The sequence below is a fragment of the Notothenia rossii genome (assembly GCF_949606895.1).
Source record: "Notothenia rossii genome assembly, chromosome: 2".
Taxonomy (NCBI): Eukaryota; Metazoa; Chordata; class Actinopteri; order Perciformes; family Nototheniidae; genus Notothenia; species Notothenia rossii.
In genome coordinates this window covers 64,313,721-64,334,409 of record NC_136904.1, presented here as the reverse complement: position 1 = coordinate 64,334,409, position 20,689 = coordinate 64,313,721, and the positions used below count along the sequence as shown (strand labels likewise).

General features: G+C 43.5%; 1 protein-coding gene across 13 annotated transcripts in view; it reads right to left on the bottom strand.

Annotated features, from left to right (window-relative positions):
* Positions 1-20,689, bottom strand: part of tns1b (tensin 1b) — a 281,948-nt gene that overhangs the window by 90,516 nt on the left and 170,743 nt on the right. For 11 of the 13 annotated variants that reach the window (XM_079664776.1, XM_079664769.1, XM_079664781.1 and 8 more), the window contains one exon: positions 2,916-2,957. The exons of the other annotated variants lie outside the window; for them this stretch is intronic. In XM_079664776.1, the coding sequence (XP_079520902.1) occupies positions 2,916-2,957 (42 nt within the window). The remainder of the gene's footprint in view (positions 1-2,915; positions 2,958-20,689) is intronic. 13 annotated transcript variants of the gene reach the window in all.

Below are 20,689 nucleotides of genomic sequence, written 5' to 3'. Positions count from 1 at the left end.
CGCGGGGGAGCGCGGAGAACTGAGCGGAGAACTGCGCACAGCAGCTGAGGCCCTCTGGGCGGGGCCGCCTGCGCAAGGCGGGGCCCCATTCAGCCTGCGTGATTGGCCTGTAGGGAGGGGCGGCCCTGCATACAGTCAATACCTTTGTTGTTATTAGCATCTGATTAGTTAGCTATGCTAACGAATATAAGAAGCTTTTTCTCCAACCAGTAAAGGCACATCTTTAAATTATCATTATAATTATAAAAAAAATAAGAGAATAAAGTAAACAGGTATAACATACTATATGACAGAAACAAAAAGTTGTTATTAATAAACGAGAATACAGTTTAAAAGGGGAGTGATTTGTAAAATATCCATAAAGAAAAAGAAATCTGCTTACAGTTCTGTGTCATATGGGTGTTGAGAGATGTATGCATAAATCTCCTAATTTTGCTCTCACAGTGCATCAGATTGATGCTTTTAACTTAACTTAAAAAATAATCTTCCCGGGGGAGCATGCCCCCGGACCCCCCTAGAGGAGGTTAGGTCCCCAGCCCACTTAAATCATGTCCACATGGATAGGAAACTAAATATATTTGCACACATCTTGTGTCCATATCTTTCTGTTTGGGTGGTCGTTCCACAACCGTGCACGTGCATGCAAACGCGAGTCATGGTAAAATATCTGGATTAAGAGGTTGCTTTTTCTTTGCACAGCATGAAAGAAAGGTCAAATAAATGGGCCGTGATTTTAGTATTTTTAAGCAGAGGTCAATAATTTGTACGGCCCTCGGAGGATGTTGGAAAAATCGAAATGGCCCTCGAGAGGAAAAAGGTTCTGAAATACAGGTCCTGCATGAAGGGCTAGAAGCTTTGCTGTCCTGTACTGCAGCCTATGAGTAAACTGAGGACAAACAGCAGACACACACACACACACACACACACACACACACACACACACACACACACACACACACACACACACACACACACACACACACACACACACACACACACACACAGAGCACACACACACACACACACACACACACACACGCACGCACGCACGCACGCACGCACGCACACACACACACACATACACACACACACACACACACACACAGAGCACACACAGAGCACACACAGAGCACACTGTGGAATGGTTTATATGTTGGTCCTTTAGTGGAGAAAATGGGCACATGGCCTTGGGTGGTAACTCTAATTTGGTTACTTGATCCTTCCTTTCCCAGACTAAATACAACTCACAGGAAGTTGTGTCATAGACAACTAGTGCCCAGTGAGTCCAAGGAAAACATGCACGCTCTGATTTTGTGTGTGTGTGTGTTGACCTAACATACACACAGGGAACCATGATAACTACTTCCTTAAAGGAACTATATGTAGGCTTACGGGTGATGTCATATAATTAGTCAGGTGTGTCTGATTACCAATCACTCCTTGGGGTGTCTGGATAGAAATGCAATACTTCAATGGTGAAACCCAAAGCAGTCATAATTCATAAAGACAGGGAAATATTCAAGGATGTTTGGTTTGTTTATACTTATTTTCCAATATGTATATCAGCACATGTTACTGGACACAGGCTGAATTAGATGCAGGCTAGTGGCAAAGCATGTTGTATATATGTAAAGGCAGCAATACTTTGATTGTGCTTAAAATATAAATATGCGGATATGCAATAACTAAGTTGTTATTATTTTATTGTTGTTGTATTTGCTACTGTGCATGTGCCTGTATCACCTACGTTAGTCCCAGTGAAGGCATTCACATCCACTATAACCAGGCTAGAGTGGTGGATGGGTGTTTACCATCTTCAACTTTGTGGGAGGACGGAGATTGTCTAACATGATGCCCAAGATGGATTGAAAAACTGTCTGAACTGCCCTGAAAAGGGCAGGTACTTAAAGCATTAGTATAATAGCATCTATTATTACATGCAGCATCCATGCTAACGTCAATAGAGGCCATTGTTGTTTTGTTGCCTCTATTGAGCCCACCATTTACGTACGTGTTATTAGCCTTTACTCCAATCGTTGGCCAAGGCCTAACCAAATGTTTAAGTTGCATAACCTTACCCATATCATAATCATCATGAATTTGCTATAAACACAATCCATCCCTAATCAGTACCATACTGTTGTTACAATACGAAGATAATGTATGAAGCAAGCATTTTATGAAATGTTGGCATTATAGTTGATCTACGGATATAGTCACATTTGTTTGTCAGTTGGTTGGTATCATTAGGGTTTTAAATATGTATCTGACATTGGTTTATGAGTTTAGTAACCTTTAAATTATGTCGCTGACCTTGACCTTTAACCTTTATGCATGTATGTGTGCACCGCAGGAGGCACGAATAGATCCTTCTGTATCAGGTTAAATTGCACCGACAAATCCACACTGTGTCTGCCTTTGAAAACATGTCAAGTAAATCGGTCTAATGGGAACAGAATCAGCAGCCTGGCTGCAATCCCGGCACAGAAATCCCCGCTCGTCCTTTTTCAACACTTGAGTTTCAGTAGGGCAATTGGATACATTATCATCTAGAAACAAAAGGCTGGTACTTGTGATGTGTAGGTTTTCTTTGGAAACTCCAACAGTTTAGCAGTGAATTAGATTTGTACTATTCTGAGGCCAGTCCACACTGCCAACAGTTAACAAGTATCTCTGTTCTAAAGCATTAAATCAACATGTTTTAGTTGTTTTAAGATGTACTTCCTGTAAAAGCAGTGCAGCTGTTTTTATCCACTCACTATTAATAACCTTCCTACATCAAATACATGATCTGTTGGCATGTGTCATAGAGGCAGATGAATGTGCTCTTTCAGCTCGGTAATCTAAGCAAAAGAAATGTCTTAACTTTAAATAAAAGGTTGGTGGATAAAAAATGAATTCAAGTTGAAACTCACCATGGTGTCTACATGTTTGAGAGGGTGGTCACTGCTTGGTGCCTGATCAGAAAAAAACAAAATAGAGAGAAACAGAAAGTTAGATCAATACCTGCAACACTGTGTACCTCAGAATGTGATATGTTTTAATGTTGTGTCCGGTCACATCATCTCCTGAAATGCTATGTCGCAGTTACGCTCAGCGCCATTCTTTGCCCTAATGTGGCCTGGTGGAGCAGAGTGGGGCTCCACCTTGAATGCGTGGGACCATCTATAATCCCTCTGTGCAAATATTTACACAAAGAGACAGGACTGCTTCCATTAGCCAAGACCAGAGAGTCCATCCGTGGAACTCTCTTTTTCAATGCCATATAGAGCTATGGACAGAGAGAGAGGACAGGGCCAACAGAGAGAGAGAAATTGGGGACAGAGAGAAAGGAAAGAGAGTCGAGAGATAACTAAAAGAGAGTGAGAAGTGGGTGGGTGGACACTCAGGGTCGGCTATAAAACAGAGGTTCATGGAAAAGAGCAGAAGAAGAAAACATCAGAGCAATCCGTGATGTCATGAGCTTGTGTGGGCTTGGCTTACCGCAGACTAGCACACATGCACAGATGTGACAAAATGAAGCATAACTAATTCAGTATAAAACATGTAGCAGAACAAACAGGAAATTATTAGTGGCACTTTTTACTGTAGTATTGTACGTAAACTGAAACATTGACTTTAATTAAATGTATTATGTCAACAGATTTCACATAACTGTAGTAGATCAGTTGAAAGCAATATTATTAGGTTTAAATACAAAATATTAGGTTCAACTTAATAGTATTGCTTTCAACTAACCTAATTTATGTGACATTTGTTAACATAATACACTTGAAGTCAACATTTCAGTTGTGTCAGTGTAGTCTACAACTGTATTTAGCTTGCTTTTATTCTAGATTTAGGATCCCTGTCTCTGTGTGTCATCATTGTGTAGAGCAGAAATGCTGTATATCTTGGACTACTTTGTTGCACATATATTTGAGTAATGTCAAAAAGTGGCAAAAGGTAGTATTGAACCTCAATACTTTGTTCTCGTGTGACGAAAAACAGCCCTTAAACTGTAAAACGTCACGGTCAGATACTTAGGTAAACTTATTTTTTGATGAAATATGTTCTTGTCCAAATTAGTAAAGAACCTAAACTGGAGACCACATGTTACTCTAGGAACATTTGGATAAAGGAAGCATTGAGCTCATGCAGGACACTAAAGTGAAATCCCCCAGCTGTTATCAGCTGACAGCCCACTGAGTGAATCATCATCTGTAATTAGTCACACTCCAATTACAGCTCAGTTTCATAGGTCCTAAGCCTTTTTACTGGAGATGTACATCTTTAAATAAATGGGTCAAAACCAAGAGGCAACCTCAAGGTTTGAAAAGTGAAGCCACTGTGAAAGTGCCTTGAACATGGATTTTTTTTGTACAGCCTATAGGGGGCAACTGCAAATGAAATTACTTCTCACTTGATTTTTCAGTAAATATTTAATTTTTTCAACCAAATAGTCTCAATGGCTAGTACAATAGGTAATATTGAATACAACATAATGTTCAGTGCGATAGAATAGAAGTCTATGAAAAAATTATCTTGCTGCCCTCTTTATTTATTACCCAAACGTAAACTAATGTGTTTGTGGTCTCAATAACTAGTTTCTGGTTTCTTCTTTTCTACAGCATGATATACATTTTCTAAATGTTGGTCCCATTTAAAGTAGAATAGACGACAAAGCAGGGTTTGCTTATGGAGCGGGGCTACCATGCGATCACCTGTTTTCGTCAACACTTTCAAATTTATATCCAGTATAATAAATTAAATGTAACATTTTAAATTGCCTGAAATGTCTTGTTCAGCATTTGGCTGTTCTCATCTCCATCTTCCCTTGTTCCAACAACCAAGATGGCGACTGAAAAACTGCCAAAATTGGGGCCTCAGAACGATACCCAACAAACCTATTGCTGACATCATAGTGGCTTCATCCATATGGAGTCTTTGGTCGCAACATTTGGTTTAAACATTTAAGGCATCAGGATGATGTGTGGGGGGGTTGACTAAAATAAAGCTTCATGGAATAATGTAAGAGCAACATTGTGATTAATTGATGTGTAAATAGATAGCAACAGAGGTCAATTGGACAGAGGGATAAAGGATATACAGTAAGTAGTTTTTGGTACACAGAAAAAAAAGAAATATAAAAATACCACGTATTCTTTGAAGTACAGAGCAGTAAAGAGTTATGCTGTTTAATGTTGTAAATCTGAATTTGGATCAAAGTGGTAGTGATCACTGGACGGTACCAACACAAAGAGCTTCACTATGACACCAACGATGCTGTGCTTCTGTAGAAACGTTCAGTGGAATATAAACAGTAAATGCAAAGGGTCAATTATAGTCTGCCTCTGCAGGGCCCAGAATACAGACTAAACGCCCAGAACAAACCACCAACCAAAGAGAAGGAGGGATGGAGGGAGGAAGGGAGAGAAACATTATAACCAGTGATTTACCAATTTACATTTAAAACACCCAAAGATTCCAAGAAATGCTGATTAATTAAGACTAGAAGTCCCGTTGAATACCTCAATTTCTTATCACAAGTCTGCTCTCTCTACCAGTTAGCTGAGTTGTAGAACAACCGAGAAATGGAAGACAGAGAGTTGTTTCTAGAAATGAAGGAAAAGGAAACCCCAGATTGATATTTTAGCCTCTAAATGCAGACTGTGGATTTGCTCGGAGGTCAACGTTTTCAGCCGCAGGCATTTTAACACAAATAGAGACTATTGTGTGTGAACAGAGAAAAACACACACAGACCCAAACAATTCTCACAATGATATATTCTAACATGTGCGTTTCCGTTTCGTGCAATTGCTGCCAGATGGCCGGAGCGTGTGTGTGTGTGTGTGTGTGTGTGTGTGTGTGTGTGTGTGTATTTTCACTGGAGCTTGCCACTCATTTAAAAAGCATTAGAAAGCCTGGGAAGCTGTGTATCAGCAAAATAGCTCTAAGTGGAAGTGTTTGCAGTTTTTCCAAGCCCTCTTCAACGAAACATTTGAAGAAAACTTGTAGCACAAAGGCCAGTAATGGTATCATATACTTTTTTTTATCAATGCAATTCTTGCACGCCATGCACATTAAATCTGTGTCTCCTCATTTTAAGGAAAGGAATGGGTCTTTGCTTTAACAACCAAAATGATAAGCATGTTCTTTGTCATAGTGACTCAAGATCAAGAGGTCAGTCCTCAGGGCCTGGAAGTATCTTAAACATGCATTCTTTTAAATGACCAAAAAGGGGCGAACAAGAAGTAGTCAAATTGTATGGAAGTCTATGAGGAACTATACTTTTCTATTGATATATTACTTCAATAAGCATTAACTAATCAATATGTGGTCTCAATCACTAATTTGTATTCTTCTTAAATACAGCACGATGTTCTTTATCTAAATGATGGCCCAGATTACAGATCAATTGACGATAAAGCAGGGTTTATCATGTGGCAACCTTCCCATTAACGAGCCGCCACCACGGCACAACTGTCATGTCATTGTTAAGCTTTCGGTTTTACATAAATACACATTAAAGAAGAAGTGTTTAGCTATTGATTTGTTTCCATTAAGAACAATCTTTAAGTATGTTTTTGTCAAGCCAAAATTAGCATCACAATTATCACAGTTAACATGAATTAGGAATGCACTTTGCCAACCAAGCTAGCTAGCTAGCTGCAGTGCATGGCCACGCTTGGCCCAGCTCTACGCTCTCATTCAAATATGGTCAGCATTGACAGCAGAAATGCAAAGTTAGAGGTTTTTAACAGCAGTCCACAAACCAAAGGGTTAAGGTTGCTACTCTCAATGTACTCTGCATGTTATGCAGTCTACTGTTCAGACTCCAAGCGAAAACTTGCTTCTGATCAATAGCTAAATGTCTTGTCAGTGCTTTGATCGGAAAAAGACAGCCAGTAAGTCAAACACATAATTGTTATCTAAAAACAAAATGCCAGGGAGAAATAGCCTATACACAGTGCAAATAATATTAAAACAAGCATGTTAGCCATTGGGATGCTAGCTACAGTAGCTCAGCAACTAGTCCTGCTAGTAGTCTTCACGCCACCACGTTTCTCGCACGACCACGCGAAGAAAAGCAAATTAATTTAATTGTTCCACAATACTTAGTGATGGAGCTGATAGCTGCATATCATGTCATGCAGTTTTTAATGACCATGCCACATTAGCATCAGTAGGAACATCAAGTTGATGTGACAGTTCCAATATGACCAGTCAAGACCATATTGTTTGTCTGCATAAAGACAGGGAAAATGCTCTAAATACTATAAAGTTATTTAAATAGAATCATGTGAAATTGTCCACGTAAGCATCCTTTAGTGGTAGTATTGAAAAAAGACAATGTGTTAATCCTAAAGAGACAGTCAAGTTTTTTGTACAGGATAATGCAGTCCTTTATCATAATGAGTAGAGGCTAAACATCTGAGAAGTTGCTCACACTGCACCTGGAAGTACTCTGGAAACAGAACCACATTCCAGACACAAAGAGCCAAATGTGTCATATTCTCCGAATCAAAAACACCCGTTTTGTCCTCAAACGTAATTAGACAAGATTCAAGAAGAGAGACGAAGAAGAAAATCACTGTTGTGTAACCAAGAGCTCTGCAACACCTGCACAAAGAGTGAAACACACTACCCCACAATCCAGTGCACTAAACATGTCAGGGTACACATATTTCTCCAACAAAGGATATCGATTGGACAGTATCTCAGAAAAGGGGGAGAAAGATAAACCTTATCCATTGCGGATACTCAGGTTTCGAACTCTTTGGCCCATCTCCAGCTCAGAGCCATGCCATCACCTTGAGCCGAGTCAGCTGAGCATCATATTGCATTTGTTCTCATGAGAGCAGCTAAATACAGGCTGTTGATCTCCCATGTGGTACCAGATAGTAACAGACATAACAATATACAACAATATCATAACATTTTGCTTAAAAGGAAAACTAAATCAGTGTTTCCTGCTTGATGGGTGGCGGCTGAGTTATTGTTGATCAATACCAATGATACCAATATATTTCATGGGTGCTTCTAGCTGCATTATGTCACAATTCACTGATGCTTTACTTTGTTCAATATTTTTCTGTAGCTTTTGCCATTTGTATCAGTAACAATAACAATGAACTCACCAAAGTAATTGCTGAGATGTTGAGACATGGTGCACTGGCACAATAAATGAATCAGACAGTTGACAAACAAGCAAACAGTTTAGCCAGATGGATTCAACTGCTCTTCAAATGTTCACCCTTCTTGTGATCTAGGAGGGAACTATTAAAGGTGGGGTGGGTAAGAATGGAGAAACCAGCTCGAGTGCGCTAGAATTTGAAAGTACACAACCGAAACAAATCTGCCCCTTCCTTCAGACTTCCTTACAGAGCCCCTCCTCCAACACGCACAAACGCACACATGACCAATGAGGGCACGAGATAAGTTTGTGCACAGATGGAAGGCTGACAGGCAGGTAGGCCATCCAGTTATTTTAGCCGGGCAGGCTAAAATAATTGGTCATGCTTTTTACAGTACTACGGCTTCCATAGATGAAATATTTGTATGTATTTATTGTCAAAGCATTAAATGTATTCATTGCTATCGGGATGCTATCGAGCATTCCATGGAATATAAAAAAAGTGTATCTGAAGTGAATTACCTACCCCTGCTTTAAGAGTATTACAAGCAAAAAAAGAGTAGTTCAGGAATGAGTCCTTAAACCAGGAAATTATTAAGAATTGTAACCCTTTTGGCTCCCTATGTGTCTTAAAACAGCTCAATTGCTCAATGTGGCTAAATGAAACTATTAAATGCCATCATGTTGAACATTAGCGGTTAGTGGTGATGGAAACTCATGCGGCCATGATGTAGGTTATTTATAGCCTTTAATGTGAGCCTCTAGTTCTTGCAAAAGCATTTAAAAACAAAGAAACTGTTTAAATATGTAGAGATTATCCTGTTGAAAAATATGTGTTAACGTGTTTGTCACAGACCTTATTTTCTGAAATGTTCCAAAAAGCAATGGAAATATCCCTTTTTTAGAGGGAGTCCTTGCATTGCTAACTTCCAGGTGGGAATACAAAAATATGTCATCACTGGGGTTGCAAAATTCCGGGAATTTTCAAAGATGGAAACTTTCCACGGGAATTAACGGGAATTAATGGGAATAAACGGGAATTTATGGGAATAAACTGGAAATTTTCAAAATTGAAGGTTGGCTCTTCATAGGGAACTTGAATATAGTTGTGGAAAGTATATTTTAGCATAATCTTGACTAAAACAAACAGATGCCATTCAAGTACACATGAATATCCATGCCATACTGCTTACTGTATGGCTATTGAGACCACACAAAGGTTCACAACAGGCTCACAAATGTGAGAGTGGAAAAACTGGTTGGGATTCGGGCAAACCTAAGGCTCTTTGAGTCTGACACAGAGCCTCCTCAACAAGGCTGGACAGTGACACTGAAGAGGAAGACTCAGAGTTGGATGTTGATGAGGCCCAGGGAGAGCCCATTGACTGAAAGGGTTAAAAAAAAAATGCAGAGGATTGCTTAAAGGAAGATTTGCATGTTTAATGGGACTTTTTGGAGGGAGAAGGGCTCTTTTCATGTAACATTTTGAATGGGATTTGTGGGGATTTTTGGATGGGAGGTGCATTTTTGTTCATTTTTTAATGAGTGGGGTTGGGTGGGGGGTGAGTAATATTTAACTCAACATTCCTGTTTTAGTTCTTCAATGAAACAAATAATTGTTCAATAAAATAATTAAAACTTGTTCTGTTCTACTTTTTTTTTAAAAATCGGTTGAAATGTCATGTTTTTTTGATTAATTTTGCATCGAATATTTCCATGGAAACGTTCCGGAAATTTACCGGAAACTTTCCGCCCCTTTGCAACCCTAGTCATCACTGCACCACTCTATAGTGAAACTGAGTATATTAGAAATGGTGCTAATAAACTTTCAGTGCATAATAAAACAGTATTTGTTACTACTAGTACTGCTAGTAGTAGTTCAAGACAATCATCCCCCAGCATCTGGTAAACAAACTGGGACCCCTGGGACTCAACACACCCCTGTGTAACTGGCTGCTGGATTTCCTAATAGAGAGACCCCAGTATGTTCGGGTCGGTAACAACACCTCCAGCACCATCACCTTAAACACCGGCTCCCCGCAGGGCTGCGTTCTAAGTCCACTGCTTTTCACACTGATGACCCACGACTGCTCCAGGTTCACTACCAACCACATCATAAAGTACGCGGACGATACGACAGTGGTGGGACTCATCAGGGACAACAATGAACAGGCCTACAGGGAGGAGGTGAAACATCTGACAGACTGGTGTAACATCAACAACCTGATCCTGAATGTCGATAAAACAAAAGAGATCATTGTCGACTTCAGGAAGAAAAGCACTGTCACCCACCACTCTACATCAACGGCACAACAGTGAAGACTACAGACAACACCAAGTTCCTGGGGGTGCATATCACAAGCAGTCTGACCTGGTCCACTCACACTACATCACTATTTAAGAAGGCACAGCAGCGCCTACACTTCCTGCGCAGGTTGAGAAGAGCACAGCTCCCCCCTCCCATCCTCACCACGTTCTACAGAGGAACCATAGAGAGCATGCTGACCAGCGGCATCTCCATCTGGTCGAGACACTGCAATGCCAAAGACTGGAAGTCTCTACAGAGAGTGGTCAGGACAGCAGAGAAGATCATCGGAGTTGCTCTCCCTCCCATCAGAGACACCGCTCAGAAACGCTCCCTGACAAAAGCCCAGAACATTTTTAAAGACCCAACTCATCCTCACCATGCTCCGTTCTCCCTGCTGCCCTCCGGTAAGAGGTTCCGCAGCATTAAGAGCAAAACATTCAGATTCTGTAATAGCTTTTCCCCCATGCCATCAGACTGCTGAATATTAAGTAGACCAGTAACACAGAGATTACATTACGCTGTGTAAAGCGCACATATTTTCTTTATAATATGTCTATTTTATTTATATGTATAGTAAGTCTTTATATTTTAAACGCACACTTTATCTTTAATTTTATCAGCCCCACGTCACTATTATTTATTTATATGTACAATTTTAGCAAGTTTTTATATTGTCCTGTTCCTGTAAGCCAGCACAACGAAATTTTGTTTTAATAGTACAATCTGTGTCTTGTTGAAATGACAATAAAGTATGTCTAAGTCTAAGTATGTGCACAGCTATGGCAAGAGCAGTGAGACAATATTTAAGCAGGAAGTGGGCCTCTGTTTATACCAGAGAGTTTATTTAAAACATGTCTTATCAATCATTTTTCCTCCTCTAATTTCAGAGGTGGGGACTCGAGTCACATGACTTGACTAACATTGATAAAAGACTTGACTTGGCTTTGAGTTGGTATTCATGACTTGAGACTTGACTTAAGCTTGAGACAGGTGACTTGAAAGGACTTAACTTTTTTAAATTAAATATTTGCGTTTGTTTTTGTATTGAGATATTACGTTTAGTTTTTTCGAAATGTGATTGGGTGATTATAGCGCCATGCGCGCAAACCTGGCAACCCACTAGAAGGCAGGAGTGTCAGTTAACATGGCAGCGGCTAGCGTTACTCCAAAGAGAGAGAGAGAGAGAGAGAGAGGAAAAGAGATGCCTCGTTTATTTCCCCTGTGTTATTATCAGAAGTTACTGTAAACTGTTGAATAATGTAGTTCATCTACTTTTAGTAGTTTGTTTAAATGTTTTAATTATGTTGTTTTTGTTTGTAGAAGTGCATCATTCCTTGATTTATTGTAAAATGAATCTGAACTTTTTTTATCTGTTATGATGATAAACTGAAGCAATTTCAAAGATGAACCCAATTAAGTGAGTTTTAAATCGTCCTACTTAGTTTATAAGGAAGTTATGAAGAGGAACAAACTAAATGATTGGAAAATGATATCTATGTAGGTGCTGACGCTGTTGGTGGTTCTAGTGTTAACATACATTTAAATTAAATATGTGTAATATGTGTAATTGCAAATGCCATATCTGATTTTCTTCCCTCGAATTCTGCCTTTTTGAACAGACTTTTTGATTGAGTCCTCACTATATTGTCTGCAGTTCTGGGGTTAATATGAATCTAATATGATTGTCATCGGTCTAAATTAGATTTTAAATTATTAACTGTGTATGTAATGAAGATCATAGGTTGGGTTGAATCCATTTTCATAACCACTGTCTTTTAACTGATTTAAATGCGGAAACTGGGCTTATTCATCAGAATTTTGTATGACTTGACTTGCTTGACCTGAGCAATGACTTGACTTGCTTGACTCTCACCACAGTGACTTGGGACTTGCTTGATACTTGTAGGTCAAGACTTGAGACTCGCTCATGACTTGCACATGTAGGACTTGCTCCCACCTCTGCCTAATTCACACACAGAGTGATAACAAAAACTACAAAAACATAACCCAAGTGGTAAAACAATTGTAATTTCCCTTTATTGCCCTTTAAGACCGCACATGAGCCGTCCATTCAAGAATATACAACACCGGTTATTCACAGACGAGCTATAATTACTGAGTTTACGCAGCTTTGTTACTCATGTTCGTGTGTCCTCAGCAAACTGTGACGTGAAAACACACAGATGGAGGGACACCATGCACATAGACACGTGTCTGTCTTCTGTAAGCACAGCACATCAGAGTGTGTGTTTTTACCCGCAGCCCGTTATCTCTGCCAACGCCGCACCATGTGCTTTCTTTCACATGAGCACAGAGGCTCCTTTGACCAATTTACCAAATTATAGCCCTCCCCTTAAGGAAAGCAGAGGTAGCTAGCATTCTGGGAGTTTCCCCCTTTGAACGGCTGGGATAAACGTAGCGCGTGTGTCTGTGTGTGTGTGTGTGTGTGTGTGTGTGTGTGTGTGTGTGTGTGTGTGTGTGTGTGTGTGTGTGTGTGTGTGTGTGTGTATAGAAAATTGGTTTACAGTTCTGTTTCATATGGGTGTTGAGAGATGTATCCATAGATCTCTTAATTTTGCTCTCAAAGTGCACCAGATTGATGCATTTCATTTCAATATTAAAAAAAATGGTCCCGGGGGAGCATGCCCCCGGACCCCCCTAGAGGATTTTAGGTCCACCCACCACTTGTAAAAGAAATAGCACTTTACCCCTGCTTACACCTATATGCCGTGAGCTGATTATTGAGCCTTCATTGTAAAGGCCCTGACACACCAGACCGAAATCGGCCGTTTCCTTATTCGGACCACGAAGCGTGCCCTGTAGCCCAAACTCAATTTGGTGTGTCCCGCACCGCCGGCCGTGAAACGCCTTATTTTGGCCTTTCATGGCCGACGCACGGCCGATTCAACATGTTGAATCGGCCGTGCGTCGGCCACAGGCAGTCGGACAAAGAAATCACTCTGATTGGCTATTCAGCTAGCGAATCAGTGCATGAGAAGCGAAACGGTTGCTTGAGAATGTCTTCCAAAAGCAACACTCCAATGGCTGATAGCTCCAGTACCTCAAAAAACATGTTTTTGATAGACGAGAGTGAAAATGGAACGCACACACTATTTGTTGTTTGTTTATATCACGTAGTCTGTTCTTCTTCTCTGTCTTCCGGTTGATGCCTCTTTTGAATGACGAATACACACTACCGCCGCCTGCTGGTAAGGAGAGTTATTGCCGCTCATGCATGCGCATTTCGTACGTGCTTGGCTGAAGTCTTTGCGGTGTGTTCCAGTGCGACACATGGCCAAGACACAGGAGAACACGCCGACGCATCAGTCGGCGTCGGCGTCAGCGAGTTCTCTGGTGACTGCTTGGTGTGTCAGGGCCTTAACAGTCGCGGGTACACTGTATGTGCGTGTGGGGAGTGTTGCAGTAGAAAATTCCACTGTAGCGCCCGGGACATTAATGGGAAACCCTAAATGTTTGAAATACGAAATACGTCTAACTACCCCACAGCACCTCCAAAAGAAAATATCTGGCGCCGCCACTGGCAGCATCCCCCGCTGCTCCTTTGTGGTCTGTCATTGTTCTTAGTCCCGCCCACATGTTCCGGGTGTTACAGCCTTTGAAGTCAGATTCCACCTTGTCTTTGTATTGTCTCTTTGCACTGCTGATAGCTCTCCGGAGATCATACTTAGATTTCCTGTACTCCTCCAAATCTCCAGCTCTGTGCGCGATAGTGCGCGGTTTCAGCTTCCAACGCACCTACAGAAACCTTCGGTACCACGTCATCGATGCATTTCCCAATGTAGCAGATGACCGTGTCCGTGTGTGTGTTGTTGATGTTGTTGTCCTCAAACACATTCCACTCCGTAGATGCAAAGCAATCTTGCTGAGCTGAATCTGAGTCCTCACTCCATCGTTGTACTGTCCTTGTTACCGGTCCCGTTTAAGTTTCTGCCTGTAGGCAGGCAGCAGCAGCAGTGAGATGTGGTCTGATTTGCCGAGGGAGGGCGAGGGAGAGCCTTATATCCATGACGAAAAGGGGAATAAACATGTATGTATCCCCCGCGCGTCGGGCAGCTGATGTGTTAAAAGTATCTCGGCAGAACTTTCTTCATGTTGGTGGTATTAAAGTCCCCGACCACAACGAAAGCCGCCTCTGGCCGCGAAGTCTCTGTACTGTCGATAATCCCAAACAGCTGGTCGAGTGTCGTGTTGTTGTCGGCGAGCGGCGGAATATACACTGTAGAACAAGGTCAATTGTTTCCCTCCTTTATGTTTTTTATTTCTTTATTTGTTTGTTGCATCTTTTTTTTTATAATAAATGTAAATATATGTTAATTGAAGATGTGAACACAGTTTTAATATCTATTTTTAAGTTTTTTTTTTTCAAAGGGCCAATGTGTAGCGTTTTGAGAATCTATTGGCAATATATATATATCATTCAAAAATAAGCACCTCTTCTCGCTTCGCCTTAGCAAGAAGGGCCGTCTGGTGAGACATCTCACTTCATGTTACTCTGAGAACTGGGGTTACGTAAGTAACCTATAGTTCTCATTCATAACACTCCGTTCGATGTCTCACTATGGGATATTGAAACTCCCGTATTGCTAGACATGCTTATCTCGAAAATCACCAAAACAACCAGAACTTAACAGGTAGAACCCTGTCTCAACACAGGGCCCAGCACTGCGCGGGCCACACTTGGAGCAGAGACATCTAGCCTGTAAAAGCAGACAAAAGTGAGCGGTGAGGACCAGCTCGCTGCTGCACAAATGTCTTGGATGGAAACACCCTTGAACAAAGCCCAGGATGTAGGCAGTCCACGAGTAGAATGAGCACGCAGGCCCGTTGGTGCCTGCAAACCCTGACTCGTATAAGCCAGAGCAATCGCTTCCATAATCCAGTGGGAGAGCCGTTGCCTGGTAACGGGCTTGCCCTTCTGAGGGTTAGCCCAGGATATAAAGAGTTGGTCATTGCAACAAAACTCTTTTGACCTGTCCATATAGGTGCGTAAAGCACAAACTGGACACAGCAAATTCGGTTGCTGTTCCTCAGAGGAACACAGCGGCGGAGGAAATGCCTGTCAATGGGGGTACATGAGCCAACCACCTTAGGTATAAAGGCAGGGTTGGGCTTCAGCAACACTCTCGTTTGCCCCGGGGCAAACTGAGTGCATAAAGGATGTACAGAGAGCGCATGAATGTCACTGACTCGCTTGGCAGATGCCAGAGCCAGTAACAGCAATGTCTTCAGTGACAGGTGTTTTCATGTCAGCTTCTTCCAGGAGTCCAAATGGAGGTTGAGTGAGCCCATCTAAAACCACTGCCAATAAGGGCACCAGTGACCTGGAAACAGGGAGGAGCCTGCGAGCCCCTTTCATAAAACGGCAGACCAAAGGATGTTGGCTATTCGTCTTTCCCTCAGAGCCCACATGGCATGCAGCAATAGCAGCCAGGTACACTTTGATCGTAGAGAAAGCTCTGTGTTTATCAATTAGGTCCTGTAGAAATGATCAAATCACCCCGACAGGACATTGAAAAGAGATGTGTCCTTTTTGAAGGCACCACTCCTCAAACACCCTCCACTTACAGTCATAGAGAGATCTGGTGGAGGAAGCTCTTGCTCTCTGAATAGTGTTTATCACCTTCTGAGGGAGCCCCACTGTATTCAGATTGTACCACTCACGGGCCAGGCCCATAGTGCCAAGCGCTCTGGGTGTGGGTGAAAGATCGTCCCCCCCGCCTGAGACATTATGTCCCTGCGTAGTGGGAGCTGCCACGGCTGCCCGCACAGCAGCTGATATATCTCCGCCAGCCAGTACATTGCACGCCAGTGCGGAGCTATCAGGATCAGTGTGTGGCATTGTTCTCTCACTCTGGCCAGAGTTGGGGGTATCAGAGCCAGGGGTGGGAACGCGTACAGAAGGACCGGAGGCCAAACATGCGGGCTGTAAAGGGCACCGAATACAAGTGTAGGCCCAGGAAGAGTACAGTCTGGGCTGGGGACAACATGCTCTTTTCTGTGTTTATTACGAAACCCAGATTGAGCGGGTGTTTTACGAGGACATTCATCTGCGTAATAGCCTCTTGATCCGACTGTGCGAGAAGCAGCCAGTCGTCCAGATAAGTTGCCAAGCGAGTACCCTGTTGTCTTAACGGGGCTATCGCGGCTTCCGTACACCGTACAAACACTCGCGGGATGAGAGACAGACCGAAGGGAAGGACTCTGTACTCGTAACAGACACCCTGAAAGGCGAACCTCAGATATTTCCTGTGTGGGTAATATACTGGGATGTGGAAATACGCATCTTTCAGGTCGACTGATGTGAACCAGTCGTTTTGGCGCACGAGACGCAACAGAGATGTGTGAGTGAGCATTCTGAATTTGTATCTTTTGAGATATTTGTTCAGAGCTCTCAAATCTAGTATAGGCCGAATTCCGTTCCCTCCCCGTTTGGGAACGAGGAAATACTTGGAATAAAAGCCGCTCTGACTCTGTTCGGCGGGTATTATCGATATAGCCTTCTTTTCTAGTAGCGAGAAAATCTCTTGCTCCAGAATATGGGTCGACTCTTCCCGGGCTTGTGAATACAGAATGCCCGAGAAGCGAGGGGGGGTGACAGCGAATTGGAGCCTGTAGCCCCTGTGTTACTGTCTTGAAAACCCAAGCAGAATATGTGAGCATCTTCCACTTTTCGCTTCTTAAAGCGAGCGGAGATGTCACATCTCTGTCGTCTGCCCTCTGTGTCTTTATTTGTTGTGTTAAGGGGCCCTCTAGTGTCTGAACACGGTGGTACCCCAGGTTGACAACCCTGGCCGATACTGCGCATGCGCGTGGCGGTGGTGCCTTCACAATCCCGTTTAATGTCCGCCTTTTGAGAGAGGCCGTAGCCGCTCTCAAAAGAGGGGGAGACGACAGACTGTTTATTGTTTTTATTGTTTTTCTTTTCATTCTTATGGACTGCGCCCTTGGCTTCAAGCCTGGAAACGACAGTGGAAAATGATTTATTAGGAAACAATAGTGATGACATGTGTTTGTGTGACTTAAACAGGCAGCGGAACTTGCTGTCTTTGATGTTAAGTCCATTTCCCTTATGGCGCGAACTTGAGGATGACGTTCTGGCATCACTCGAGGATGCGGGAAGATGGGGGCATGGTGGCACCCCGAAAACACATGAGCATCTAACAATGGAACGTGTTCTGGAGCTGGGGAACAGGGAACTTCCAGCTCTCTTGTCGAGGAGAGGAGAGGAGGCTGTCAGGCAGCCCGCTTCTTCTTCCTCGCCTGGTGGCTGAAAACCTGGGTTGGCTGTGCCTGAGCGGCAGCTGCCGGAACCGGAGATCTTCTTGGCCAGCTCATCCTCGCCTCGTGCCTGGGCTGTGGACCCGGGACGGGCTGTGGTCTCTGCTGCTTCGGTATCTTGAACCGGGCAGGACGTGAGGCAGCTTGAGTGAAGGCCTGCCGCGGGACCGTGCAAGTCCATACTTAGACAGGGCGAAGGTGGTGTGCTTTCGCCCGGGAGAGCGGACATCGCTCCCGGCTTTGCAGCCTGAGCCGATGAAACGAAGATGTCATCCTCGTGCTCATCCGCGTCGGATAGGAGGAACTCAGAGGCATCCTCTTCTTCCTCCATATAGTCCAACTCCAGGACATCCTCCGCGGGTGGAACCATGGTGAGGTCCAGTTGGAAGCCCAAGCTTGACACAGCGCGGGGCTCCGCTCTCGCGGCTCTTGCCGCCACCGGACCCCAGCCTGACACGGCGCGGGGCTCCGGTTCAGTGGCTGCCGCTGTTATTGAGCCCCAGCCTGACACGGCTCAATCTCTGCGGCGGACGCCACCATGTCTTTATTGCCGGCCGGCGAATCAGCGGACATGAGGGGGTCCTGTCCCGACAAGCTAGCTTGGCGTGCTAGCCGTCGGCGGAGGCTCTTAATGGTGAAGCGGGCACAATGCCTGCACGAGCCGGGGTTATCGATAGCCTTCTGGGCGTGTTCCAGCCCGAGGCAGGACGAGCAGACCTGGTGTGAGTCTGTGCCTGAGATCTTAAACCCGCAGACGCATAGCCGAGCCTCCGAGTCCCTGACTCCTCTGGTGTGAGGGAGAGAAGGGTCCATCTTTGTTGACCGGGGTGTCGGCGTGGAGTAGACACGCTAGTAAGAGGTGCGTTACTGAGAAAAAAATCCAACCTTGTCGTTAATCCGAAAGGAAAAAGCGACGGTGTAGATTTGATTCTTTAAAGAATATTAACTGGTGTGTTAATACCTTTTGTTTTTATCTCCATCTCCTCTGGTGTGAGAGAGAAAAGAGAACGTCCTTGCTACCGTGGTGTCGGTGTGGAGGGAAGAAAAGCTAGCAACAGGTATGTTACTAGCTTGAAGAAAAAATCAAACCTTACCGTAATTTCGAAAGAAAGAAACGGCGAGGCAGATTACAATATTAACTGGTGTGTTAATATTGTTCAGTCTTCTTGCAAAGCAAAAAAGTAACCGGCAAGCGCCCGCAGACCGGATGTTAGCTTTGGGTTCAGTCTGTGGACCGTTAAGCTAGCCCGGCTACTGATAATTCAAGATGTGCTCTGAAGCGAGAAGAGGTCTTTGAATGACGCTGCGTCGTAGCGCAAGCTACTTACAGTATAGGGTAGGTGGATTCCCTGACGTAGACGTCAAGATCACCAGCCAATCAGGATTGGCGTAATGAGATTGATGCTTCTGTTTGCATACGCGTTGAGGCGCATCCCATAGTGAGACATCGAACGGAGTGGTATGAATGACAACTAAGAATTGTTGTGTGTTCATGAGTAGCTGAGAATGAGCCCTTCATATCTACACAGGAAGCAGTTTGTCCTGAAAAAGTCTGAGGTGCTGCACCACCAGATTTAAGAGTGGCATCAAATAGAATGTTGCATGCATGTCTGCACACAATGTTATATTTTCACAGCTAACTTTAATTAAACATCATACAATAATTAATTAACTACATGAGAGTTGCCCACCTGCATTTAAAGCTATGCATGTTTCAGTTGAAATCTGTAGGTAGGCAATCGCAAATGGTTGTTGGGTTGGGGCCCAAAGTCATATCTTTCCCTTCTTGCTCCGCCCCTGGCAGAGTCTGTGTAGTGTCACTCAAAACACATGGAAGGTTCTGCTGTTGTTGTCAGAGTATATCCTTGTGTGTGTGTGACTCAGACCAAGGGTGTGTACCGACGGATGCCACTCATCTTCTCCACCCTTACTCCGGTACCACCCCGTACATTTTTTAGGACAATACTTTGGAAACACTAACTCTACTCCTATGTTTAAACTGCGTCTCTAAATATCTCCCACACTGAGATCTAGCCTTCTTAGACATGCCTCGATGTGCTCTTGTTTTCACTAAACTGCCAAAATGATGCAAATGTATTTTTGTTTTGATGAGATAGTATGCAGCACTCCTCGCAGCAGAAAAGTAGCCAAATCACTGTCGAAGGGACTCATTTGCAGAGAACGAAAACCTCCACAAGTCTGCTTTTTTATCGTTCATCTGAAGCTAGACGACTGATTTATGCCTCAATGAAAATTCCCAAAATAATCATCCAAAGTAATAAAAACCTCCAATAATTTGTGAATATTTGGTGTTTGTCACTGTTGTAGTTGTCTCGGGTTTAAATACCAAATAAGCTGTAACAAAAAACGGAATTGCTTTTAAGCTGCCACCTCTAGTGTTTATGTGTTGGTATGTGTAAATTACTATCCATCACAGTGTGGGGGGACACAGTGCGCTGTTATGTACAACAGTGCCTTCTATTGGTGCTAACACAAACTGCAGGCCTACACACTGGGAGGGGGGGAAGGGGGGGTGTGTTTCCAGGGTTTGGGTTGGAGTGTGTATGCTTATTCCCCTTACCACCCCCCTCTGAGGTAGGGGGCTTCCAACATGCCAGAGATCCCTAAGGACCAGTGGTGAGGAGAGGAGGGCCTCGCTGTGGGAAAAACCTCGGAGCCACCTGCGACCCTAAACCACCTCTGCCTTCTCCGAGCACCCCCCCCACACACACACACACCCCACCCCCGTCCCTGCTCTAACTGATACGGACCTGACCGCTCTCTGTTATGTAACCCAAGGACTTCTGCAACATGTGAGAGAGAGGAGGGACCCTCTGAAGGCACCCGCCAAGTATTTATACTCTCTATGTGTGTGTGTGTGTGTGTGTGTGTGTGTGTGTGTGTGTGTGTGTGTGTGTGTGTGTGTGTGTGTGTGTGTCTGTGTGTGTGTGTGTGCGTGCGTGCG